Source organism: Trichosurus vulpecula, chromosome 2 (assembly GCF_011100635.1).
Source record: "Trichosurus vulpecula isolate mTriVul1 chromosome 2, mTriVul1.pri, whole genome shotgun sequence".
NCBI classification, from domain to species: domain Eukaryota; kingdom Metazoa; phylum Chordata; class Mammalia; order Diprotodontia; family Phalangeridae; genus Trichosurus; species Trichosurus vulpecula.
Window position 1 is genome coordinate 337,442,038 of NC_050574.1, and position 27,906 is coordinate 337,469,943.

The 27,906-nt window shown below is 40.1% G+C and overlaps 2 protein-coding genes and 1 pseudogene across 4 annotated transcripts in view; 1 reads left to right on the forward strand and 2 right to left on the reverse strand.

The window, feature by feature from the left end:
• On the reverse strand, positions 1-27,440 carry GTF2E1 (general transcription factor IIE subunit 1). 3 transcript variants are annotated; one of them, XM_036745107.1, is made up of 5 exons: positions 27,295-27,440; positions 22,938-23,417; positions 8,571-8,772; positions 3,669-3,910; positions 1-1,159 (listed from the first exon to the last, which is right to left on the reverse strand). In XM_036745107.1, the coding sequence occupies exons 2-5, from the start codon at positions 23,410-23,412 to the stop codon at positions 735-737; spliced, it is 1,344 nt and encodes a 447-aa protein (XP_036601002.1). In that variant the 5' UTR covers positions 23,413-23,417; positions 27,295-27,440; the 3' UTR covers positions 1-734. The 3 variants fall into 3 exon arrangements, with proteins under 3 accessions (XP_036601002.1, XP_036601001.1, XP_036601000.1); XM_036745106.1 differs by lacking the exon at positions 27,295-27,440 and adding an exon at positions 27,226-27,273; XM_036745105.1 differs by lacking the exon at positions 27,295-27,440 and adding an exon at positions 25,752-25,800.
• On the reverse strand, positions 9,330-9,556 carry LOC118837947 (annotated as a pseudogene).
• RABL3 (RAB, member of RAS oncogene family like 3) overlaps positions 27,391-27,906 on the forward strand; it is a 58,003-nt gene continuing 57,487 nt past the window's right edge. Inside the window, exon 1 of the mRNA XM_036745108.1 lies at positions 27,391-27,772. Coding sequence (XP_036601003.1) covers positions 27,727-27,772 — 46 coding nt within the window. The 5' untranslated portion in view covers positions 27,391-27,726. The remainder of the gene's footprint in view (positions 27,773-27,906) is intronic.

A 27,906-nucleotide genomic window follows, 5' to 3' on the forward strand; every position in this document is an offset into this window, starting at 1 on the left:
AAAACTTTATTTTTAAAGGAGATAAAATATCAGTTTCAACCCTTGCCCCTGGGTGTTACGTGACTAGCAATAACAAATTTTAATTGGTATAAAATAGTTTGAAAATAGTTTTTCAATTCCAACATTCATCTATGTAAATGAAACATCATTTTTAATAGGGTCAAATTCTGAAACACAATCTTTACTGTCCACAAAGGCCTGTAAGATGATATTTTAAAAAAACTGTAAGAGAAAGTGTTACAAAAGTTACTACTCTTATAGGCACCTAGAGGAAAGTTTATATTTATTTATACATATGCGTATGTATATTTTACATATTTTTATATGTTTAAAACTCTGCATTAAGAAACAATGCCATGCTACATATCAGAACTAACTGCTGCATAATATCTTTTTGACAAACAGGTTTCAAAACCAAAATCCATACTGGTACCAGAGATATCTCTCACTTAAAAGAGTGAGCAAATCAAGAAATTATGCAAAAAAAAAAAAGAGTAGAAATACTGATACTGTGGTGACAGACAAAGGGATGAATGAATTTTCCCAATTTGTATAAAATTCACTCTATCCTCTTCCTTTCCTTCCTCCTCTTTTCTGTTTTGGCACACTAAAGTCAAATTCCTACCCTTGTCCTGATTTGTGAGAGATGACTATTTTCTTTAGACTAAATACGGGGAAATAGTTTGAAAAATACATTCTCTAATCTGGCCACCATGGAAGACACAGGAGAAGTTTCATGCAAATAGGTCCTCAAACATACGCTGTCCCATTGTAATATAGACGTCTTTCTCTTCTGGAGTCATCTGTGCCACTAACTCAGGTCTCTGGCTCACTTCACTGTAAGAGAATGAACGTCCAGCTACCATGACAACTGGATCATCTGCCACCTCCTCAAACTCCTCCTCTTCTTCGTCGTCCTCTTGGTACATTGAGACAGCTGCAGATGGACGAGGTGGAGAGTCTTCGTCTGATTCACTTGTCTCACTCTCTGAGTCACTGCCATTTGCAGTAGTTATAGGAGCAGCTGCCCCAACTGAGCCAACTGCTGCTGAAGGCGTCTTCTTCTCATGAATGAGGAGGGCCCGCATGACCTCCTCATTGTCGTCCAGTGCCATCCTGCCTTCTTCCCGTTCCTGAAAAGCATCTATGTCTAATCCACCTTGAAAAAGAAAATATAAGAAGTAAGGACCTTCAGAAGTCTCTGGCCTGCCCACTCCCTGTGGGATGAATCTAGAACTTGTAAACTGCCTTCCAAGAGGAGGCAGCAGATCTTCTATAAATGGAGAGGAGGCTCCACATTGGTCTGGGACTAAACAATGACCGTTAGCAAAGCACTCAGAGCTTTCCTTGCAACAGAAGGTGCTTCCAGATGCTATAGCATCAACAGCGCAGCTTTCCTCACCATCCTATCACTTTGTGAATTTTCCTGTACAAATATTTTGCTTCATTAAAAATGAAAATTTTTCTTACAATTAAGTGACGTTTGAGTAGAAAGATGCTTAAATTATATAACTTTGATATTGCTGATAAATATCTAATTACTTAATGAGAAAGCTGGTACCAAGGAAGCTCATAAATGGTTGTCCAGGCAAAAATTTGAAATGTATATCAAGAGGACTTGATTTATCTTTCACAGCCTTAAAAGTAGGTCACTCTTCTAACACAACTAGTGACTAGTGACTCACACGTAATGACTTTCCTTTCAAAATGTGGTCACTGCTCAGATGCATCAGTTTTGAACACTCCCCAGCAGGGCCAGCTGTACATGTTGCTAGAAATAGGCATCCATCTATACAGTATGATTTGAAGGGTGCTATAAAGCCCTACAGGGCACAGCCCTCATCTGCTTGGTGCAAAATTGTCTTCTTTGGATTGGCCAACAGAGACAAGCCCATGTAAAAAAACACTTAGTACTCAGGAGGGCCTTGGAAAAAGGGCTGCCTTCTCTCATTATCCCATCAGCACAGATTCATTTATCAGATTAACTAGTCACCCAGACATTCTGCAAAGGAGTCTCAGTAGGTGCTAGATTGTGGGGATCCCCCAAAGGGGTGTGGCACAGCAGACTTCACCTATTTAAAATATGGTCCTGTTTACCAGCCTCCTTAGTGTTAAGGCTGACCTGATCAGGAGGAATGACAGAGTTAGCTGGAGTGAAGTAGAATGGTGGTTGTCAAGGGAACCCTTTTTCTGACTGAAATGAGAACACTGTGGAGAGTCATATTGTGGAAAACCATTACTTGCTGCCCAGGCACATCCCCTCTGTCCTTGTCTATATTATAAAGGAAGAATAGATCATAATGGGAAGAGGGTCAGAAAAATGAAGAGGGAGGTGATTCTTAGCTGCTTATAAGATTTTCATTAAAAGAAGACCAAGTGGTATACTAATAGTGGTAATTCAGCCCAGGAATCAAGTGAAACCCTGCCAGGGGTACAGAAAGATCTAGTCCCAGCACCATTTTTCTGGGACACTTACAGACGTGTGTTAGTCTCATTCCCATACTAAGGGGCACACCAACCCCTCAAATCTAAAGAGCAAAAGTAACTCTGGATTCAGTTACATAAAGAGTATGTGCCACTGGAGTTGTGTTATATAGCTCACACTATGGTAAGCATAGCCAACAATAATAGTTAGCATTTACTTGGCAATTTAAGGTTTGCACAGCTCTTTTATGTTATGAATCTCACCATATTCAAATTATGTTTGAATCTCACCATAATACTGTGAGGTAAGTACTATTATCCCCCTCCTTTTATAAGCGAGAGAACTAAGACAGGTTAAGGGATTTACCCAAGGTCACACAGTTAGGCAGGATTTGAACTCAGGACTTTGTAAGTCTAAGTCCAGAACTCTCTCCACTATGCCACCTAGCTGCCACGAAGCATATAACTTGTCTGGAAATTACTATGTGAAATTCCCCAAAGAAGGAAGCAACTGTGACCTATCATTGACCTCCATTCCCACGCTGTCTCTTTTTAACTGTGCTTTGTACTGTCCTGCACATATAATATGGATCACGAGGCACCTGGTGGTGTAGCGGATATAGCGCTGGACCTGAAGACAGAAAGACCTGAATTCAAATCCAACCTGAAACACAGACTAGCTGTGTGACACTGGGCAAGTCACTTCACTTCTGTCTGTCTCAATCTCTTCATCTCTAAAAGAGAGATAATAACAGCACCTACCTCCTGGGGAAGTTGTGAGGCTCAAACAAGACAATATATGTAAAGTACTTTGGCAACTTTAAAGCACTACTTTGTTATGAAAATAAATTAGTAAATGATTCTGGAAGAAGCAGATGGGTGGTAAAATAATTTCAGCAGACTCAGGACAAGGAAGAAATGTTTCCGGTACTAAGTGTTACCCACAACTAAAAGAAAAAAAACTCCAATCAAACGCAGGGCTGTCGGGTGTCCTCCCTAAAACTGGAAACGATATTTTAACAAGAGAAGTAAATAACCGTACTTCCTATTATATCAACTTGCTTCTGGGGAGTCCTATAAATTTTCTGAAACGTGCTGTTCTCTTGCTGCATTTCTAACTTCCTGTTACAAAGCGGGTTGAAAGTATATGACAAGAGACAGCAATGATGAGGCCATGTAAGCGTACTGGCAGAACATCCTCAGCTGCACGTAAGAGAGAGAGGGACATTATGCTGGCCTCTTACCTTCCTTCATCTCTTCAGAATCATAGGCTCCCTGGACTGTGCTCTCTCTCAACCAAATAGGTCTCTCTTTGCTGGGTTTCCCTTCAGCTGCTGCTCGATGAAGATCATCTTGGTCCTCCATGCTGATGACGACATTCTGAGTGTACAAGTCCTCATAGGATGGACCCTTGGTAGTCCAAGCTTCCCGGTGATGTCCACCTGCAAGGCCAGCAGCTCCAGCAGTAGCAGCAGCACGTTCCTTGCTATGAAAAACCAAAGAGGATAAAAAGAAGTTTAAAAAAAAATTCACTGCATAAACACTGATAGGAAGGTGGATGAGGGACAGGAAGGAGAATGCTAGGTAACTACTGTAAGGTGGGAGGTCAGCAGCTATAGCACTTTGATGCAATCTACTAAGTCGAAGAGAACCCTGAAGTGTCCTTCTACTGGATCACACCTGTAAGTGGGTCAGTCAGGATTCAGAGGCTCTATTCAGAGTTGGTCTTTACTGGATTCTGGGATAGATACACCCCACTGATTTTCCATTGCTTTGAGCACCCAAAAAGACAATTGTTAGAAGTCCAGTGAATACTGTCCCTGAGATTTGCAATGCCAATGCCAAAAAAAAAAATGGCTGAAGAGGTAAAAACAGTTTTAATTCAGTCTTGTTGATGGCCATACTCATGAGGGAACCAGAAAGTCTTTGCTCATTCAACAAGGCATGAAAGCTGACCAGAATGCCTCATGAGCTACCATGACTGCCCAAAGAGATTCTAACTCTATGTCCTGGCTCATTATCTTGGCATTATCTTTCAGTCTTTCCCCTCTCATGCCACATATCTAATCAGCTCCCAAGTCCTCATGTCTCTACTTCTGCAATCTCTCTCTAATGCAGTCCCTCCTATCTATCCTCACTACTACCATACTAGCTCAGGACCTTATTTTTTCTTGGTTAGACTACTGGAATGGCTTAAATGGTTTTCATGCCTCCAACCTATCTACACCCTGTTTAATCCATTCTCCAGACTGCTGAGTAATATTGCTAATTCAGCGCCAAGAGCATGTCATCTCTCTCTTTAAAAACTTACAAGTTTCCAGTGCCTCAGAAATAAGATATAATCTCCTGATTCCAGAATTGAAAGTCTTCCACAAAGTAGCTCCAACCTACCTACCTGGGCTCATCTCATACTGGTGCCCTCCAAGCGATTTTTAAATGAAATGTTATTTTATCTTTACAATGTTGTTGTAGTATAAATTTCTCCAATGTATTCTACATTCCAATTAAAGAAGATTAATTTCTACTGTCCAGTCTTCATTCTGCTCTCATCCCCATACCCTTCCTTGCTCAGTCTGCCATGTGATGAGTGGGCCCTCTTCTTCTCTATCTCTAAGACCTTTCCCGTCTTTGAGGCCAAACTCGGATGGTACTTCTTTCATGAAGTGCTCCTTAACACATATCCCCAATATCCTGTGAACAGAGTCTTTCCTCATATTCCTGTAGCACTTTGCTTGGACCTCACTTTTGCATGTATTCACTGTCTCATGTACAGTTTATCTGTATGCTTGTTTTTCCCTTTATTTGTTTAGGCTCCTTGAGCATCTACTGCAGCAGTCCCTTAAAGCAGTGGCTACTCAATAAATGCTTACTGAATTGAACGTTGCTAAGGTAAATAAAGAGCAGCAACAGATTAAACAGACACTCAAGGGATCTGGAAGGATAGACTAGAGGCGAGGAAGGTCTTCTGGTATGGGTGACCTTGTAAAGCACTCTGTAACCCTTAAAGCACCAGGGACAGACATACATATATTATCCTTGAATTCCGTATGTATGTGAGAAGAGAGGGGTTGGGTAGCTGATGTCTTTGTTACACCGAGATTAGATCAATCACTAGCCTTTATCCTACCTCTCCTCTTTTTCTGAACTAAAATCCTAGAAAAACTGTCTACATTTAGTGCCTTTGTTTTTTTCTCTTTTAAATCCTCTGCAATCTGGCTTCCTATCTCATCATTCAACAGAAACTGCCAAATCCATGGTCTTGTCTCAGTTCTCATCCTTGGTGGCCTCTCTGCAGCACAACTGTTGTCTGCTCTTTCCCCTCACCCATCCACCCCCACTCTTTTCTTTGGGCTCTCCTCTATTTGTCTGACAGCTTCTCCTTCTCGGCCTCTTTTCTCATATCACACCCAAGAACCATGAGTGCCCCTGAAAAGATCTATCCTGGCTCTTCCTCTTTTGCTCTATAGTCAGTCCCTCATTTGGTGAGTTCATCAGCTCCTATTGGTTCAATAATCGTCTCTATACAGATGATTCCTAGATCTGTATTTCCAACCCTAGTCTTTCTACTGAACCGTAGTCAAACATCAACAACTGCTTAATGGATATTTCAAACTGGATGTCCCAAACACATCTCTAACTCAACATGTCCAAAACATAACTCATTACCTTCTCCCTCCCCTGCCCCCAACATCAGCCCCTCTACCTAACTTAGGTATTACTGTTGAGGGCATTGCCATCCTTACAGTCACCCAGGTTTGTATCCTTAGTGTCTTCCTCAACTCTCTCCTCTCTACCCCCATGTCCAATCCATTGCCAAATCTTGTCATTTATACCTTGAAGACATCTCTCCTACATGTTCTCTTTTCTCCATTCACAAAGTCACCATCAGCTCTTTCCTACACTGTTGTAAAAGCATCCTAACTGGGCTCCCTGCCTCAAGTCCTGTCTTTGCCAGTCCATCTAACCACCTTCAGAATTAAATGTAAAGTCCTTTGGCATTTAAAGCTCTTTATAACCTGGCCCTTCCTATCTTCTTAGGTATTATTTCTCTCCATATACTGGACAGTCTAGTCATACAGGCTAACTTGTTGTTCTTCACACAAGGCTTTGTCTGCTGCCTTCATTCCCTTTACCCTCATTGTCTCCCATACCTGGAATGTTCTCTTTCTTCACCTCCAACTCCTAGAATCCCTGCCTTCTTTCAAGACTCAGTCTAAGTGCCACCCCTTCCTCAGGGGGCTTCTCCTACCAGCTGCTAGTGTTGTCTCCTCTAAGGCTGCCTTCCATCTGTAAATGTTGTCTCTACTGTTAGAATGTAAGCTTCTCAAGGATTGGAATTGTCCTTGAGCACACCTGAAGGCAGTAGGGAGGAAGACGCTGAAAGTTAGAGGAACAGACAGAGTGACTGAGGAACAAATCTGCTGGAAGAGATGGGATCTTTGGCATATGTAAAGGGACTGACCTTGACAAGAAGAGCCACCCCATCATTTGAAGCTGAGGAAAAGGAGAGTGAGTAATAAGGTAAAGAAAAGTGGAGAAGATAGACTCATAGCAAAAAGGCTTCAATCTTCTCAGTAAATGAAGATGTGAAGTCTTCAGCTAAAGGAGCAGAAGAAGTAGTGTGGGAGGGAAAGAAGAGAAGATTTGGAATAGCTTCCATAAGGAGACAGACAGGGCATAAAGTGGGGAGGAATAAAAAGATTTCCTTGCTGTAGTGAAGAACCAGTTGAAAACGGGTAACAAATTTATAACTACCCCACCAGCATGGTTGTGTGACCTCCTCCAACACTATTCAATAGCACATAAGTACAAGCAAAGGTAGTAGATGGTAGGAATAATCCAGGCCTGGGGTTTGGCAAGGGAAGAAATGGCCAGCTGACAAAGAGGGGTAAAGCTTCATGAGTGCAGGACAGTGTGGAGGAAACCGTTTAACTACAGGGCCAAGATTGAGATGGGAAGAAAGTGAAATTAGAACATGGGTAATGAAAAGGTGGAAGAATTAGAGTCTGTGATAGTGACGTCTCTACTACTAGCTTCTTCACTCTATCTTCTGTAATTCCAATCTGCAATGAACAATTTCCCCTCTTCCCACCTCCTCTCTCACCCTCTCCCCCAACATCATGATCTCTTCAACAAAGGCTCCCTCCCCCTCTTCTGTAATTAAATTGATATTACTTCTTTTGAAGCTTTCTTCAATGGAAATTGCTTATTCCAACTCCCCATGATCCCAAGGGCCAGGAAAAGAGATCAGTAGGTAAACCATAACTCCCCTGCTGCAGCTCCTAGACCAGTATTCCGATAACACTGCTTAACCACCTCTCCTCCTCTGAAGTTTACAACACCTGATTATAATATACTCTTCCCATGGAGATCACTTGGATCCCCTGATGATGCTCAGCACCTGGATCCCAGTCCACCTATCTCATTACGATCCTTCTTCATGGTTATCATCCACAATGATCCTCGTTCTTCAAACTCCCCAACTGTAATGCCTTTCATACACTTCTGGAGTTCAACCACCCACAAACACAGCCACAACTTGGACTTTGGCATCACTGGGATTAGCAGTACCTCCAAAAAAAAGGAATCTCTGCTCTAAGACCATAACCTGCTATATCTCCACTTCTAACTACAATAAAGGCTGTCTTTTCAACATACTGTCAACAAAGAAGACCAAGAATGCCAAATGCTGCAGAGAAGTTGGAGGATGAAAGCTGAAGAAAAATCCTTGAATTTGGCAATTAGGAGATCACTAGTGATCTGGTTCCATACTATCTTCTTAGTCTCCAAGTCAGACTAGCTCTCTGCCGTGACTTCCTACCCATCATTAACTCTATGGTCACTGATTATTTAATTCTTGTCTCTACTTCTCCTGCTAGGCTTCAGATGACTTTGCCTACTTCGAGAAGATTCACAGAGCCACAAGATTACAGTACATTTCTTTCTGTGGTGAACTTAGGAAAATTAGCACTTGGAGACTCTGCCAGACATCTAATCAAAGCCACAACTCTCTGAGTTAGGGAAATCAGTTAGCAATACACTGCTAACCCCTAATGGATAGTCTCCTAGAGGTGCAGAAGTCCAAACACGAAGACAGACTCAACATGAAACACCTCTGGTAAGGGCATAAAATCCTCATAACCCACCTTTGTTTTAGGGCTGGGATTTCCGTGGGTTCTGGCTCAAGGATTTCATATGCCAAGTTAACATCCTCAGTCTCTCGTAGCAGTGCATAAATGGGCTCGATCTGTTCGTTAAACCTCGCCACAACTGTTCGGGCATCTTTTTTGGGCATTGCTGACTCATCCTCCTCCACTTCTGCTTCACAAAAGGTACAACGGAAAATTCCTACACAGACAACAAAAGCTTGTGATTAGTGAACCAGAGATACCCAATCAGTCTCTCTGTGGTAACGTTTTCAAAAAAAAAAAAAGAAAATATTTGGGTTCATTTCAAACTCAAAAAACCAAATTCCACCCCACAGTGTGCCTTCCTTCTCAGACATTCATTCCACAGGTAGTATTTAACTACACAAAGAAACATCAGTTATGTTATTAGACACAGGTCTCACTTGAATGGGGAAAATACTTTCTAGGATGCTACTAGATTTTTATTTCTTATCTTCAAGTCCTTTCCACTTATGTTGGCCATTTTTTAATATAGGTGTCAACACAAGGTTCTTGACAAGTTAACTTCATCAGTATTAACCATGTGCACAGTATTGTGCTAGGGAGGTTCTGGATGTGATACAAAGATGAATCAGATCAAGACTGTACCCTCTTGGACTTCCAACTGAATAGATAGACAGCACACATGCAGGGAACCAGAAATCAAAAAGCTAGTCAGAGTATGGCAGTTGCTTTTTTTTTTCTTTTTTCCCCCTACATTTTAATACAGGTGGGACATTGAATGATTCCTTCACTTCAGCTCTTTCACAGCCAAACCAGGAGGCAGGGACTGTTTAAGTTTCTCTGCCTTCTCTTTGTCTGTGATGACCAATGTGTACAGGTATCTGCTGCATTGAACTTTTAAACTTCACATTGTCCTTGTTTTTCCTGATCTTGACAGATTTGGCATCTTTTCTCCTGGCTGTGAGCAGGAAGTCTTTTACTTCCTCGATTTTTCGGGGCATGGCGGCAGCTGCGGTGGGACGAGGGGCAGCATGTGGCCTGAGAGGTCACGCAACTGCCAAGTGGCGGAGGAAGACGAAAAAGCTAGCAGCTGCTTTTTAAGAAGAATTCTGCTGGCTCTCAGTATAGGAGCAAAGTTAAGCATACAACTGTTTCCTTATACTCTCAGAAGTCTGAAACCAATACTCTTCATTTGTTATGTCTTTCTGTCTATTGCAGTATTTTATTTAAACACCCCAAGTCTTAGAGACTACCTTATTCCAATAAATTCTTCAAACCTAATTCCCTAGCCCTAATTAAAAAATAAAATTCTATGAACACACACACACACACACACACACACACCCCTCCTATTTGTGTGGTTTAGTAAGAGGCCAATGCTACATTATTCTGCTCACTTTAACAATAAGGAAGTTCCAATGAATTAATTCACTAAATTTTATCTAAATGTGTCAAACATCTGGCTCTTTCAAAGGAACACCACCACCACACATTTGTATTGTTTGCAGAGGAAACCAGAAGGTCATAAGCTACCACAGTTTGAGAGTGCTTGGAGGCTGGTGGTGACCACACATGAAACAAGTAGTAAAAAAAATCATTAACCCAGCCTCACCAGGGATCATTGCCCGAATGCCTCAGATATAGTGCTTAATCCCTGTCCTAGGTTTAGGTTCTGAAGCAGGCTGTTTTTAAATGAGGAGAGTTGTGGTACAATGAAAGGAGGGCCAGACTGGGAATCAGGTGACAAGAACCCAGGATTAAGTCTGGGCTCTAACCCTAAATTTTGTATGACCAAGGGCAACTCACTTCAAATCTCTGGCCCTCAGTATCTTCATGTGTAAAATGAGGGGATTAGACTAGATCTTGATTTCTCCCAGCTCAACAATTCTATTCACTATAAATGCAGACAAGCTACTTTGGGGAGCCGGTACTTTAAATGACAAGAGAATGGAATAAATTAGCCCTACAATCTACCTTTCCCTTTTAACAACATAAAAACCGCCATTTACATGCAGGTTGGAGAGATATGCAGTAGAAGTTGTCAAGTTTTACTCCAAGCTTTTCAGTGAAATCTATTTGATCCTTGCTACTGATATGAATAAGTAAAAAGAACTAAGACAACAGACTCTAGTAGGAGACATACTCTACTAAATATAAAATGATAAATATCAATTTGATGGACTTTTTATAGCAAAAAATGGCTAAATTATTCTCCATAATTTGAGGAAAACGTTAAGACCGTATAAAACCCATCTCAAACAACATTTATTCACACCCAGTCTCCCTCTTCTGGTCATCCCAATTCCTCATCCCTTCTACACAATCTGTCATCAAATGCAGTTATCCCTAGCCACTTTCTATTACTACAGCCATCACTTGTCCTGGCCCACATCATCCGTTGTCTAATTCCGGCCTAACTCCACCCTCTTCTCACTCCCATCCTTCCTACACACAGTCATAAGATTAATTCTGCTAAAGTATTGCTTTCAACTATCACTCCTCTACTCAAGAGCTCACTTGGTAGCTCGTAAATAATTAAGATTAAAGCTGAAATCCAAACTCTTCACTGTAGCATTCAAGGATCTCCATAACATGGTCCACTCTATCTAGCTAAAAACTAGTGGCTGTAATTGCCATTCTCTCCATCCAGGATGGCTGCCTCATTGTCTCTTGCTCATTCCCACCTCCAAGTCTTTGTTCATATTGTTTCCCCTCCAGAAAGGACCCCCTGCCTTTTCTCTTCCTATTCAAATCCATCCTCTGAAGGCTCACTTCAAAAACAAGCTCCCCAATTAACACCTTCAATAATTTGACTTTCTTTATCACTCTGAGCCTTCATCTCCTGCATGATATATTTGCACATGTCACAATATTCAACTGAGTAGTAAATGACACTGTGGATTAAGAATTTGAGAGAGTCAACTTCTAATCTAACTCTGTGACCCTGGATATATTATGGAATTCCCCTGAACTTTATTTTCTCATTTACAAAATGAAGATATTATCATTTCACCTTGTCTGCTTCAAAAGGCAAAATATTTGTATATCTATCTACTGACCAAAAGAGCCTCTTAATAAATAAAACTGCTTTTTTTATTTGGGGGGGCGGGGTTAAGTATTCTTCCCTCCCATCCCTGCCTCCGCTGGAAAATGGAAAACAGAACACCTTTATAACAAATCAAGTACATATTGCCCATGCTGTCCATGTTCAAAAATGTGTTTCATTCTGCATATCGCACTATCACCTCTCTATCAGGAGGTGGGTGGCATTTATCACTGGTCCTCTTAATACTGGCTAATTCTGCTTTGACCAGTTTTCTTAGGCTTTCCAAAATTTTTGCACAATGCTGATGGCATCTGCAGCATGCTGGGCACTTAGGTGGCACAACAGATAGGGCTAGACGTAAGGCCAGGAAGATGTGAATTAAAATCTGGCCTCAGATACTTACTGTCTACGAAACCCTGGGCAAGCCACAATCTCAGTCTGTCTCAGTTTCTTCAACTGTAAGATGGGGATAATATTAGCAACCCAAGGCTGTCGTAAGGCTAAATGAAGTATTGTAAGTCTTAAAGCACTTTATGAATACTATTAATAGTCTTATTATTCAATAAATCATTCTCTTGGTTCTGCTCACTTTACTCTGCATCAATTCAAACAAGTCTATATTCACACTTTTCTGAAAAATCATTTCCTATGATACGAAAATATTTTTTAAACACATGTAGACCCTTTTCCTTTTTCTTTCATTTCTTTGGGGTGTAGTTCTAGTAATAGCAGTGTGGATCAAGGGGTACAGGTACTTTTAGGGTCTAGTTTCCAATCGATCTCCAGAACAGGCTGTACCAATACACAGCAAACCACTGATATATCGTATCAATGCAACTAGTTTTTGGCGACCTCCCCAACATTTGTCATTTTCCTTTTTTTGTCAACTATGTTGATCTGATGGGTGTTAAAATGAAACTTATTCTTGGTTATAAGCCTATATATCTTTTGTCTTTTGGAATATATTCTATACTTTCTACTCCCCTGGAGAGGGAACTATTAAATCTTGTATTATCACGACTATGGTTCATTGGTACTGGAACTCTTCTGAATGATTGCAGTATTTTTCTCTTTGACCTGGAATCTCTGTATTTTGGTTATTATGCTTCTGGAAATTTTCAGTTTGAGGTTTGCTTCTGATGGTGATCAGTAGGTTCCTTTTACTTTCATTTGTCTTCTGGTTCTACATATGTCTGGACAGTTTTCTTTCATGATTTACTGAAAAATAATACCATGACTCTTTTTTTTTTGGTCACAGTTAATAGGTAGTCTAACGATTCTTAAATTATCGCTCTTTTTCTCCAGGTCAGTTCTTTTTTATATGAGATATTTGATATTTTCTTCTTTTTTTCCAAATGTTTGACTTTGTTTTAATATTTCATATTGTCTCATTAAGTCATAAATTTCTGTTTGGTCCATTCTAATTTTCAGGGAGTCTGTTTTTGGGCATTGTTTTATACTTTTTCTGCTAAGTGTTACTTCTCTTCCCAAGTTTTCCTCCATTGCTCTCATTTACACCACAATCCCCGCCCCCCCCCCCCCACCCCCGACTCTTTCCTCTAGGCCTGGTATTTCATTATAACGCCATAACTACTCTTTTGGACAAGAGGTGTTTTCAATTGAGTGTTGCCTGTAGGTGTTTTGGAGTTATTCCCTTCTGGATTGGCATCTGAGTATCCCTGACATCACAGTTTGTTTGTTTCATTATCTTCCAGGATTGGAACTGTGATAGGGCTAAGCTCTGTATGCTTCTGGAGGAAATGTAAGGGCCTTGTATGATCTTCTGCTGCTGCTGAGGGTAAGAGAAACAGTGCTATGGCCCTGTTCTGCTGCGGGATGTGGGGGGAGGAGAAAGGGAGGGAAGGTATCCTGGCCCACTCCTGTTCTACAGTTCCTGAATTTGTTACTTGTTCATAGGTCAAATTTGTGATCCTTTGCAGAGAAAATAAGCCCCTGAGGTCTCTCTCTCTTTTTGATCATTACTCAGTCTAGAACTGAGAGAGAGTGAGAAAAAGCACAAGCAAGCATGCCCGCTTCTTTGAGAGGGGCTGGGCTGCCTCAAACCTCTGCCCCCATCCCATCATCTTGGCTGTTCTCAACAGAATTTCTTCATCTTGCCTCTAGAGCAGAGACCAACAAACTATGTCCCATGGGCCAAATCTGATCCTCTGCCTGTTTTTGTACAGCCTTCAAGTTGTATAAAAACAGGTGGTGGACTAGATCTGGCCCACAAGACTCTTTGCCAACCCCTAAGCTAGAGAATCACTAATTCCTCAAACCTGTTTGTCTGATTACCCATTTGTGAAAATCCCAAGGAGTGACTGGGCATTTAGAAATTCCTTCAGCAAATGAACAGAGTAAATTAAAGGCAAAGAAAACAAGCCTCTGTAGATACTGTGCCAAAAACAACTCACTTCAAGCTTATCTGTGGAATTCATTCATCTAATCTATTTAAAATCCCCAATTAACAGAAATGACTATATGATATTAAAGATGCTTCTATCATTTAGTCAATGATTCTACAATTTTCTTGCACAATATTTTCTAATGAATTGTGAGCCTTTGGCATTTTGGGTCACTACTCAACAGACAGTAATTTGTCCAATCTTTTAAAATTTTATTTTAAAATCAGACCCTACTACTGCATTATGGTAGACAGAGCAGTTACCATTAGCTTTATTCTCTTTTTGGTGGTGTCCAAGTCCAGGGCCTTATCAATGCAGCTCAGTTAGAAGGATCTGCAACAGTCTACTTAAGTCTAGGAATGTACCCTACAAAAGGCCAAAATTTGAGCTGCCCCTGCACCTAGCCTTGCTCTACCCTCAACCTCTTGTTTTTTGGTGGCCTTGAGAAATCCAGTCGCCCAGGTAGGTTAGGTCTTTGGCCTATACTTGCTTGGGCCCAAATTCAGACCCAGTCCCAACTTTACCCAGAAGATGATTATCCAGTCCAAGCCGGTTATCTACTCTTTCCCACCCTGAACTACTTTTCTCATGCAAGGATTAAACTCTACCAAGAAAGAGTTAAAAGTAGTTTTCTAATATGAATGAAAGATAAAGAGCATGATAAAAATGGCAAAAATAAATCTGTTCCACATGACTAATCTTCTGACCTCTAATATTTAGAATTAAAATTCTCCATTAACATGTTAGTGTTCTCAGCTGGCATAGAATATATTTAGCAACTTTAGAAGGATGACTAAATTTCTATAGTATTCATTATAGGGGCCCATAACTACTAATTCATCTCTGATATTACCACTCCAGAAGGAACTCAATATATTGATTTTCATTTACAATCATTTAATGGATATATAAATGGATTTATAAACATTTAATGGATACTGAATTTTTATGCTTTAATACAGAAGATCATTTTTTGGTTTCAGACCTTTTCCCTTCCCCAACCCTTCCAGTTCCAAATGCTGAACTACTAAAATGACCTCATAATTACCAAATCTAAGAGATTTTTAGTAGTGATTCAATGATTTGTGTTTAAATCCCGAATCTCTAGATCATTTAACCGTGGTGTCTCAGTTTCTTCATCTATAAAATGAAGTGGTTGAATGAGATTATAGCTGAACACCTGTTTCAGCACTAAGTGCTATGATCCTTCTTGAAGCTGTCTGGAATTGTGACACTATCCCATCCTTCTAACTCCGACCTTCGCTGTCCCGTCTTTTTCTCTAAATATGAGTCTAAACAAGCTTCAAGGTTCTCTGATCACCTCTCCCTATAATTCCCCCTTTCAAAATCTTGCAGAATTCCAGAGACGGAAGAAGCCTCAAATAGTCACAACCCGATGGGTGCCTGAATCCTTTATTCAACACTCCCAATAAGTGGTAATCCGTTAAAAATGACTCCAAGACTTGGTGAACAGGAAAATGATGGTACTATTAAGAGAAGTAAAAAGTTGATTTAAGTTTTGGGGAGGTTGGGAGTTCAGTTCAATTCTGAACAAGTTTATAGTTTGAAGTTCTGATGGATCTGATAGGCAGTTGAAGATACAGAAGTAGAGTTTGAGGAGAGGTTAGGAAGAGCTGGAGTCATCTACGCAGAGGAAATGCTGAAGTCACAGAAAAGGATGAGATTGCTAAGGAAGAGAATATATAGACAGAAAAGTGAGGACAATGCTTCAGGCCCTAAAGTTTAAGGGACAGAATCAACAAAGAAGCCTGAGAGGTTGTCATAGGAAGAAGCAGTGATATGGAAACAGGGAGAAGAGATTATCCAAAAGGAATAGATCCTCAGTCAAATGCTGAAAAAAATAATGGATGAAGACACAGAAAAAGCCATTGGATTTAGTAATTAAGAGATCATGTGTAACCTTCAAGAATAGAGCTTAATTTTAAACCAATACACTGAAATACCCTATTTTTAAAATTTTTACGGCTACATATTCTGGGAAAAAATGTGTACATGCATGTGTACATCTACTGTTAAGTCTAAAAGTAAAACGTTAGCTATAGCACCACAAAAAAAAATTTTGGCCTTAGCACATGATTTTTTAAAAAATCTATATTAAAAATGCAAAAGGCATAAAACTGCACACATAACAGAACTATGAACTTTAGTGTTAATGTTTTTTCATGTATTTGTGGTCTCAATGATTTCAATGTATCATAAAAACAAATGGGCTTCTGTTTATGTCACAATTCATTCTTGTGACATGACCAGCCTACTTCCTTTTACAGTCAAATATCTTTTTGATGATACTGTCCCATCTACAATGTTTTGCAAATAACTTGCTAGAGCCTAATTACACTCAAACACGCGTCTCTCCATTGCCCTTTGGGGAACCTACAATTCTGATCCCTTAAGAGATTTTTGGTTCCCCATGACTCACAGACATGCGGCATCACCTGAAGATTACTGATATGGGATAGATGTACTATCACCGATGGAGAAAATAGTTTGTTGTAAGAAAAGCTGATATATTTTTTTTTCATTTTAAAAATCTGTTTGTTGTCTTCCTTTAATTCCTTAGGTCTCATTCTTAAATGCCCTTAGGGTGAACTAGCTGGTTGTGAAAGCCAATTAAGTTTTCTATAAACCTGATTTTCCCTTCAATGCCTCTCACTGTTTCATGAGGCAATATTGATTATAATCTTCCCCATTCTTCCACAAAAGTCCTATTCTAATGCCTCATCATGAAGTGGAGTTGACCAAATTCTCAAACACTATAATACTAGAACATAAAGTGACAGGTTTAATCATGCTAAAAAAAAAGATTTCTAGGTTGGCAACAGATCAAATCTACTTTCTTCCTTTCTTTTAAATTTTATTTTCCAAATCTACTTTCTGAAGATAGTCTAGCTAAGTATAAAGAAGCTTATTGTCAGGAGGCCAGATAACTTTGTCTATGGCAATCCCTGAGATAACCATAACAACGAAATAAAAATCATTCTCAGTTCCATATGGCTTCCCTTTCCTTCTCAAACCATAAGGAAAGAATGGTGGCAACTATGGCTAAAGATAAGCAGTGTGTTTGGTACTTGGTATGTAAATTCTTTGTTCAAGGATCCACAAGACAACATAATACTAGTGTAAATGAATCATGTTAAAAGTTGGCTTCCTCACTCTAAGTAACATCCAAGACATAAAGAAGATACAGAGAAATCAAAGGATGGCTTTGTACATTCTCCTCAGAGAGGCAAAGGTGCAAGTAAGGTTCATTTTTATCCCGTGTCGCATGGTAACAACAATCATTAATGGGGCACCTGGCTATCTCGTGTTACAGCTCTCATGATGAACATAAGATAAATAGGATAATTGTGGCTCATAAGCTAACATCTGCTGGAGAGGTCAAGGTGGTAATTCTATGAAAAACTTGATAAGACCCTCTAAATTAAATCAACACACACATCAATAATGGTGGTGGACATTGGTAAGGATGGTTAAAAATACACTGGAAGATATGGCTCAGGATCAAGAAATTAAATTGCTGAAACTTCAGTTTACATATCACGTGGGAGCCTCATGGTCACAGCTAGTATGCCATGAACTAATTCATGAAATGATACTTATATCATGACTACTTTCTTTAAGAATAGTTAGAAGTTGTCAGGTGTAATGAGCACTAAATATCCTTTCAAAAAGAAAATAACAATACCTTAAACAAGAACTAACTAGTTATTAATGTTAGAATCACTTCTAAATCATGTGTATAACTGTATACACCTGATTTGTTAAAGAGCAAAATCAGCAAAAATTGGAATAAAAATCAAAAGATATTGTATACAATTAATAGAGTGCAAATCTGTTCTTAAATTTACATTTTGTAAAAAGAGACTTCTAGCCAAGATTGCTACGTAGCAGAGGACCATCTAGCTCCTACATACCTATTCTAGCAAAAGTCTGAAATTGGCACAAGACCAAAGAAGTATCAAGAAGTCCAGTAAGAAATTACAAAAGTGATTTCTTCCACCCCAGAATTGCATAAAAAATGAGACAGAACATAAACAACAGGAAAGAGGGATCTCAGGAAAGCTCACACCTGCAAGCCCACTGGTGTAACCAGAGGTGGGTCATAGAAAAGGCTGATGCCCAGGGTGGTAAGAAATCCCCACTGCAGGTACCTTAAAAGCCTGAGGGGTGGGGGGGAAGGAAGACAGTAACTAATGCTGTGTGGCAGCACCCAGAATAGGAAAGCCCCAAGCCCAGGGACTCTAAAGTCCCTGGCATTTATGCTGAGATGCCATAAAAGGCATTGAAGATTCAGTGATTTTAAGCTCCAATACCCAGGGGGGGAACCCTGGAAGGTAGTGATCTGCAAAGGAAACCAGGTGACTATGAGTAACTAACTACTCCAACAAAAGCACAGCAGAGGGCAGAGCCTGACTCTAACGACAAACTCCAATTCAGAGCCAAAATTGTAGAAGTATACCAAAGACTAGTTATCGAAAATTATGATGTACCTAGAGAGAGACTCCCAAAAGAAGGGTTATAACTCTACAATTGCAAGCAGAAACTAAAATGAAAAAAAAAAACAAACGGATTTTTTTTACAAGGACTACAAGAATACCTGGAAAAATTAAGCAAGGGGAAAAAAGATTAAAGTGACAAAACCTATGCTACAAACTTCAACATACGTAGCAGTCAAATTTAACAATTTTGATGACAAACAATACAGTCTACAAGTAACAAAATGAAAGATCTTCAAATAGTACAAGATGTTTCTGTTCCCATCAGAAATCACACAGGGGAATGGAATGTGTTCCAAAGAACAAAGGAGCTTAAGATGTAACCCTTGCAAATCTGAGCCTAATCATTAATGAAACAAGATGGACAGTACATAAAAGAAAAGTATGTGAAGTATTCCTAACCCTCCCCCTCAAAGACTTGAGCAGATTTTGTGTGTGTATACACACTCTCTATATATTCATTCCCACAGTGTATGCACTTAATAAATACTTGTCAAATTTGTTGATTTTAGTACCTATGGAGAGACTATAAGTTCTTTGAGGGTAGGAACGTTTTTGTCTTTGTATCACCAGGACTTAGCACATTGCCTGGCACATGATAGATACTTGAGAAACGTTTGCTGGTTGACTGATTGATCTGAGATTTGAACTTATATACCAGAAACTGATTATTTCCTGTGACCTTGGAAAGAATGAAAGCTTTAACAAAGAATTATTGTTGAGTCATTTCAATTGTGTCCAACTCTTTGTGACTCTATTTGGGGTTTTCTTGGAAAAGACAATGGAGTGGTTTGCCATTTCCTTCTCCAGCTCATTTTATAGATGAGAAAACTGAGGCAAACAGGGTTAAATGACTTGCCCAGGGTCACACAGCTTGTGTCTGAAGTTGGATTTGAACTCAGGAAGATGAGTCTCTCTGACTCCAGGCCCAGCACTCTATCCACTGTACTAGCTGTTCCCAAGTACTCAGCACTTTTTTTTTGCTTACACCTCATCTCTGCACTTCCCCCTAAACCCTCCCCTTCCCCCAAAAAAGCCTGAAAAGACTCAGGGCAATATTGGGAAGCACCCACCCAACCTCAGTTTGCTAACCTATCTCAAGCCCTCCTCACAATTCTAAGGACAATTACATGGTTTTATAAACACATATGATATTGCCACCACCCTGGTGTAGGTTCTCAAGCCCAGGCCATTGCCCAGCCTGCTGTTGATCTCCCTACCTCAAGTCTTCCCCCTCTCCAGTACATCTCTCATTCAGATGTCAAAATGATCTTCCGTACCTAAAGTCTGACCAATTCCACCCCTGCCCTGCACCTCCAATTCAATCAACTTCAGTAACTCCCCACTGACTTCAGGATTAAATATAAATGCCTCTTCACACCCGGCCCCTTCCCACCTGTCCAGCCTTCTTATGTCTTATACCCACCCACGGACCCAGTGATCCAACTCCCATCTCTGGATTCCAGGTATTCTCACCAGCTGTCCCCCATGCCTGGAACGTTCTCTGTCCTCATCTCTACTCCCTGGCTTACTCCAAGTATCAACTAAGGTCCCACTTTCTACAAAAAGTGTTTCCTTGTCCTCAATCTTAGGGCCTTCCCTCTGAGATTACTTCTAATTTACCCTGTGTATGTGTTGTTTGTACAGAGTAGGATGACTGTTATCTCCTCAATTAGACTGTGAGCTATTTGAGAATAGGAACTTTTTTGCCTTTCTTTGTATTTCTAGTGCTCAGCACAGTGTCCGGCACATAGAAGGCATTTTAAATGCTTGCTGACTTGACATACATACCAATAACTAAAAGGCATTTAAATAAATGGGATTCTGATTCCAACAAAGAGGCAATTCAGCTTTTAACAGTGGCAGAGTCCTCATATATAGAAATGGTTTTTCTTCTCTTCCTTTGGACAAAATTTTTCTAAATTTGGACTAAGAATTTAGGAATTGGTGAAACAAGACAGCACCTGTCTTTCTTTTCCTGTCTATTAACAAAGTGTTGCATATCCTGCCAGTCAATCTCATGTAGACCTGGCTGAAAGTCTTGTTAATTTTTAAAAAGCAACAAAAATTCACATTTATGATAAAAACAGTTAAAAGTTTAAGAGTATAACATTATTAAATCATGTGTCTTATTAAAAGAAAAAGAGCAAGGATATATATTTTTTATGCTTCTACTGTGTACAAAGATCACTGTACTAGATCCTGAGGTAGTTACAAAGTTTAGAAAAGATACAGTCCTTAGTCTCATGGACTCTAATTTTGTCTAAAAGTTTAGATCCCAAATATCCCTGACTTACTCATTAATGTGGGCACTGCTCACATCTAAATGATTTAATAGTTATCTGATTCAACTAATAACTGTTTTCAAGCATAGAAGCAAAATTCATCTGAAAGGGGGAACCCTCCCACCAATGTTTTGAAATGATTTAATTTTTAAAATTGAAACCTACATCTCTATTCTTAAACACAGTCATGTTATGTCAAACAAGAGAAAATGATTAAATAATTACTGATTAATAATGACTGAAATCACATCTGACTACAATTTAAATCAAATCCACCAGTCTACTATTCTATTTCCTTTTACTTGGTCCTCTACAAACACTGATCAATATTCTCAATGCCCTTCCTGTGCGTGTATATACACATATACACACACATATGCACGCATATATTAAACTGAAGACAGCAACTAAGTCATCTCTTAGCCTTATTTGGTTTAAGAAACTCCAACTCCCTTCATTCTTTATCCAAAAGACCCATTTGACATATTGTCATTTTTACTGCTTTTTCGGTTTTTCCAATTCATACATTTTTAGAGTACGGAGTGAGACTAAAACTGGATGTAACTATGTTACAACAATGCTGAAAAGAGTGTACAGGTACATCACAATTTATGCAATGGGTGTTATACTAAGTAAGTTTTAAATAAATCAATTTTAAATGTATTATGGGAGTCCAAAAGGAAACAAATAATCCTGGTTACCTTATTTGTTTAGATTCAGACTTTTGCACATGTTCACTGTGGAAAGATAGATTCTCTCTGAAAAGCCCTTTTTATATATTCTAGGGCAGAAGTGGCATTTTCAGATCCTAAAAATTAAAACTTGTTCAATCTACCTTTCCCAAGAACCTGAGAAGAGGCAGCACACTAAGTAGAGGAAGGTGAGGGGAGCCTTGAAGTTAGAAAGACCTTGCTTAAAGTCCTGCCTCTGACTTATTAGCTGGGTGGGAGTGAGTAAACCACTGAATTTTTCAGACTATTTTCTAAGATTATATGTTTCAGACAAGTGGAAGGAATTTCTGCACTGGGAATGCTCTATACTAAAGATACAAAAATTGAAAAAGGACCGAAGACAAGGACCTGAGAGATCACAGTAATGACCTGCAGAAGTGTTGTATTAAATGACAATGTTCCTGAAATTCAAATGGTTTTAAAGAATTTTTTTATCTTCCCTAATTTTCCAATTCTTACATCTTTTTAGCTAATTTTAGTAGCTGACAGATACTTAGAAATTTATGAATAATATCTTTATTGAGAAAACAAGATCAAAAGCTTCATTTGCCATAATTATAGATAATATAAAAAGTATGAAGATGAAGCCATTCCTACTGAATTTTGGCATTTCCTCCACCCTCTACATGAAAAAAGAACTGTGACTCCCCAGCTATCTTAGAATGAGAGAAAAATAATATCCAATTTCATGGGGTATTTCCCTTTCTTGTGATCAGGCGAACAGCGAAAAGCTCACTTCTGGGAGTGATCTGTACCTATGACATTTCTGTTGACTCTTCCCCTCTAACACTGTTAAGCAAAGGTTTGTATCTAAAGGCTATATCATAGTAGTACCGCCCCCCCAATTAAGCACCTGGATTTAAGAAATTTATTCGACCCTAAAAATAACGCTTCAGTTGCCAGTGTTAGGGCAAGAGGGGGCACAGATCAATCCAGCTAAACCCTTTATCTGCATAGTTGGTGTTCCAGAAAAGCACAGAAGGCAGATGGATCCAGAAACAGGAAGGCCAAGCTTCTGTAGCTTTCAGCTGAACTATACCCTCTGGCTCCAAAAAATGGTAGACCAAAAAGTGAGTGAATAAATGAAGTTAAACTATACCAACATCACACACAATTACACACCCTAACATTTATATTTTCGAGCACATGTACAAAAAGGCTCAAACTCCGTTATGGTAAGAGACAGCAATTAAAATGCATGTGTAAGTGTATATTTGGGAGTGGACAGGATGGGAAGGAGGGAGGGGGTAAGGGTAGGAAGACAAAGGGAAGGGAAAGAAACTTGGTTCTCTATTAATAGAAAATGTGGTGTATATTTTTTTTCCAAAAATGACAGCATTTCCCATTGTAAAACACGAATACTTGAAAAGAAAATTTATGTAACAGGTATACCCTTACCTGTGCCAAGATCAAAGAGTTGATTGGCTTCCAAATCTGTAAAAGTACTATAGCAAGTGGGACATTTGAAAGACGCCCGATTAGTGGAATCTCTTTCATCAGTTTCAATCCTCCTCCTCATGTGGTCTAGCTTATATTTCACCACGTTAACCAAAAGACGATAATTTATAAAGTAGTAATTATGGCGAGTAGTCTTGCCATCTGCAGCAGTCTCTACTCTCATTCTGCATTTGATGAACTTGTCACCCTTCAAGTTGTTCAGAACTGATCGCAGTTGTTTCCGATCAAACTTCAGCAGCTCCAACATGTCCTCTTCCTTCACACAGGGGTTTCGGATCAAGATGTCCAAGGCCAGAGCATGTTCAATCCCATAAAAACCCCGTACCACGTATTTAGCAAGTCTTTTCAAAGATGCTGGAACCTCTGTGAGGACGTCTGGGTCAGTCATTTTATGCAGAATACCAGCACTTTTCATATATCCTGTATTAAGATGAAAAAAATTAATCCAGGCATAAGGAGAATTTAATTGGTTTAATTCAGGAATAATCAATTGTTGATCTATTGGCATATAAAAGAAAGGAAGGTGGCAATTAAACATGTGTCCAAAGGCATTTAATAAAAAATATCTTTTAATCATTTCAAATTACTCTGCTCATAAATAAAATCTGTGAAAAGACAACCATTAAAATAATTGTGGTTCATGCATTAACATCTGCTGCAAAGAAAAAAATAGAGAAATCCCATGAAGGCCTTGACTAAAGCCTATAAATAAAATATACATATATATATATATATATATATATATATACACATATATACATATACACTTTTACATTCAATATTAAACTAAGTATTACATTTTAAATCTGGTAACTTCAATGCAAATCTGCGTGTAGTAGAAGATAAGGACAAAGAAATGAGAGAAACCAAAGGTTTTGAAATTATACAGAAGATAGCTGAAAGGGAGTTTCATTCCCCTCCCCCCAAATGGAATTAGATTATATTTTGATAGAAAATGATTTGCCATTAATTTTGGGTTATTTCTGAATCTGCTGTCTAGCAGCATAATGAATAGAGCACTGGACTTGTAGTCTGAAAGACCTGAGTTCAAATCTTGTTTCAGACAATGTACTAGCTGTGTGATCCCGGGTAAATCACTTAATTTCCCCAGGCCTAAGGTTCCTAATCTGTAAAATGGGGATAACAGTACCTACCTCACTGGGTTACTTGAGGATCAAATAAGATAATATATGTAAAGCATATTGCAAACTTAAAGCACTACATAGAATATAGCTATTACTGTTAATACATTCAGACTACTAACTTGTTAAAGCCTAGAGATCAAAATCAATACCCAAACTAAAATAAAGAGATAGTGTTCAATTAACACAACTCTAACCCGACCTATTTAAAGACGCTATTGACACTGAAAAGTGAAAAATACAATAAAGCATCAACCCAGATTATCACCATTTTTGACACAAATCTAACTGATGTAAACTATCATGTAATGCTGTGACTACAGAAACCAAAAGAGTCTATTAATTGCCTCACTAATCAAATATTTTATTTCTTGCCAAGTGGAAAGAGATGCTAGCTCACTTTTAAAAGGTGAGACATAGTATACAGAAACATAAAAGTTTATAGAAAGCTTGGTAAGAGACCCAAATAAACAAAATTACTTAGATATTTAAGGATGAAACCAGACTGAGGAAAAACAGAAAACAGACATTAAAAATTCTCATAACAAACGCTTTTCACCACAAATTTGGACTCTTAACATGATAGTCTCTGAAGTGCTGAATGAAGAACTAGAAATGGCACTTAAGAAAACAGATGAGACAAACAGCTAGTCTAGACCAAGGACACCCAAAGGAGTTTGTGGCTGGAGGCAACACAATTTTGAGGTCACTGAGGAATTTTTGAAGCACAGAAAGAGGGGGGAAAACCAAAGACTTGGGGAAAAAAATTGAAACTTATTATTTTTATAAAAGGCAATTAGGAAAATAACAACTGAGATCTACTTTTCCACATCTACAAAATTATGAGAGCATAATCTACACATGCAGCAAGGAATACTTTTTCTTTCTGCATAGCAAACAAATGATACCTTCCACTCATAAAGTTTGAATAAGTTTATGCTTTCAACATAATCAAAGCTACTGCTCATTCCAACACTTCACACGAAGGTAAAGACCCATGAGCAAAATAGCAAAATAAAACAAGACAATATAAGATAATTAAGAGATAAATTATGTGGCATAAACTATTAGCAGTTTGGAAGTTTAAAGGAAAGGGGCTATTGAGTCGAAGAACAATCAAGGAAGGCATTATAGAAGAGCTACAACCTGAACTAAGCCTTGCATGTTATTGGAGAATACACCTGTAAGGGATTAGAAAATGAAATCCTGAGGGAAGAAGTACAAAGTCAATTCCTTTCTGAGAACCTGGCTCATCAGTGTGAGAGGGAGTCAAGGGCTACACAGTGTTGCTTATCTCAGTTGAAACAGCACTTTCCAATACATGAACAAGTTAAGACTCCTCACTATCCTCTAAGCGCACCATGCTTTTTCACCATATTCACCACATTGGCTCATAAGTTCTCTTGATCGAGAATGTCTATTTACCTCTGTCTAAATCTAGACCAACTCTTTGAGGCCCAGCTCAAGTGAAAGCTTCTCCTGTCCATTTCCTCCCCCCAATCCCCGAGAGACTAGTGGTAACACAGACGCATAAGGTAAAATAGATTTTTTTAAAAAGCCAACTGATTCTCAAGCATATTATTTTCATGCCAACGGGTTATTAAAAGTTTACCTTATTCCCATTAGTCTCTGTAACAATACAGGGGGAAACAGTGCACTCCTATGAAATAGTAGATAGTAGGTCACAAGCCAGACTTGGAGTCCAGAAGAAGTTGGTTCAAATCCCCCCTCAGATACTCACATAGCTGTGTATCCCTGGACAAGTCATTTAACTTCTTTGTACTTTAGTTTTTTCATCTGCAAAATAAGGGACTAGATATCCTCAGAGGCAGCTAGATGGTGCAGTGGATAGAGCACCTGTTTCGGAGAACCTGAGTTCAAATGTGGCTCGGACACTTACTAGCTGTGTGACCATGGGCAAGTCACTTAACCCTGATAGCCTCGAAATTTTTTTTTTTAATTAAAAAAGCTTTATCTAAAGTCTTTTTCTTTCTCACTAAGGATCTTCCTTTTAAAGCAGTATTTTGATTACGCATCCAGAACCTAGCATTGCAGGCAGTAAAGCATTAACTGAACACTGGTGTTCGCTTAAACTTACTCTATGCCATCGAGGGACCCTGACCTCCTGGCTGTTCCTCTCATGGGGAAACTCCATCTCCCTCCTTGGAGTGTTTCACTGTGTGCCCCTCCTCGTGTCTGACTTCTAGATTCCCTTGCCTTCTTCAGGTCTCAGCTCAAGTCCCACACTCTGCAAGAAAGAAGCCTCTCCCAGGTCTCCTTAATGGTGGTTCTTTTCCTGAGATCATTCCCACTTTATCTTGTCTATAATCTTTTTTGTACATAGCCGTTTGCATGTTGCCCTCCAACAGATGGTGAACTCCTTGAGGGCAGGGACCTTCTCTTACCTTTCTCTGTATTCCCCCTCGGGACTTAGCATAGTGCCTGGAACATAACCAGTGTTTAATAAATAAAATATCGACCTGTTCCTTCTAATAATTTGTCAGTTTAACGAGTATTTAATTAGGCCCCCACAACGTGCCAGGCCCTGTGCTAAGGGCTAGGAATGCTAAGAAAGGCCAAAAAACAGCCCCTGCTCTTGAGATAACAATTTGATGGAACGCTTTGTGGCGTGGAAACCACTCAAACTTTACCTGGTCCAACTTTTTCGAACTACTGGGGCCTAACCCAAGACCCCAGCCTCGGGTGGGCTTCCTTACCCTCCTCTCTTTCCACGCCATAATAGCGTCCCCTCCAGCAAGGCCTCGCCGCCCGGCCGAAACTCAAAGCCCCCAGAACTCAATGAGACCCCTGGGCAAGGCGCCCTTCTCTGTGAGCCTCAGTTTCCTCATTTGTTAACTGAGCAGCGCTTCGCACAGTGCCTGGCCCCTGGCAGGCCCTCGATACCGTGCTCCTGGACGAGCCCAGACGAGCCTTAAGGTTCCCTCCAGCTCTCCCGGTTCGCTCGGGCTCTGCGGCCCCCGGGGCACGCTGCGGGTGAACCCGGGGAGAGAGCGGGACCCGAGAGGGGAACAAGGGGCCCAGGGAAGAAATCCGGGGACAAGTAAGGATCAAGACGTAAGACGCACCAGAGGGTGTTGGGAGGAAGGGAAAGCCTGGTGCGGCAGAGAAACCGGGGCTCGGGAAGCCCCACTCACCAGAGACAGACGGCAGAAGCCGGAGCCCCACGCTCAGCAGGCGAACCAGGGGCCGTCCACAACAAAATACATCACCAGCGCGACGCCGGCGCCGCCGAGGGCCCGCCGCGCAGCCCTGCTTCCGCTTCTAGCCCGGCCCCTCCGGCTCCAGCCCCTCCCCCAGGATCTAGCTCGGCCCCCACGCTCCAGCCCCGCCTGCCCTCTCCCTCGGACCGGCAGTCTCCTCCTCCTCCTCCCAGGAAAGACTGGCGTAAGGATTCATCTAACCAATGAATACTGCAAAAATAAAAGGTCCTATTCCCATTAGCCAATGAAACAGCGGAGAAGGAGCGTATGGGGCGGTGCCATCTTCAAACAAGCTCTGTGATTAGCAGATTCTCTATCAACCGGACCTAGACCGGGAAGGGCTTGTTATTAACCAGTGGCGGTAAGATGGCGTCGCTGGATCGAGTGAAAGTGCTGGTGTTGGGGGACTCAGGTGAGTGGCCCTGGCCTTGTTCTCTGCTCTCAACCACGCCGTGGTTACCGAAACTCGCTTCATTCCTCGTGGCTTCTCTTCCCGCCTTTAAGCTTTTCGGCTGGAGTGAGAGGTTCCGTAGGATCGGAAAAACT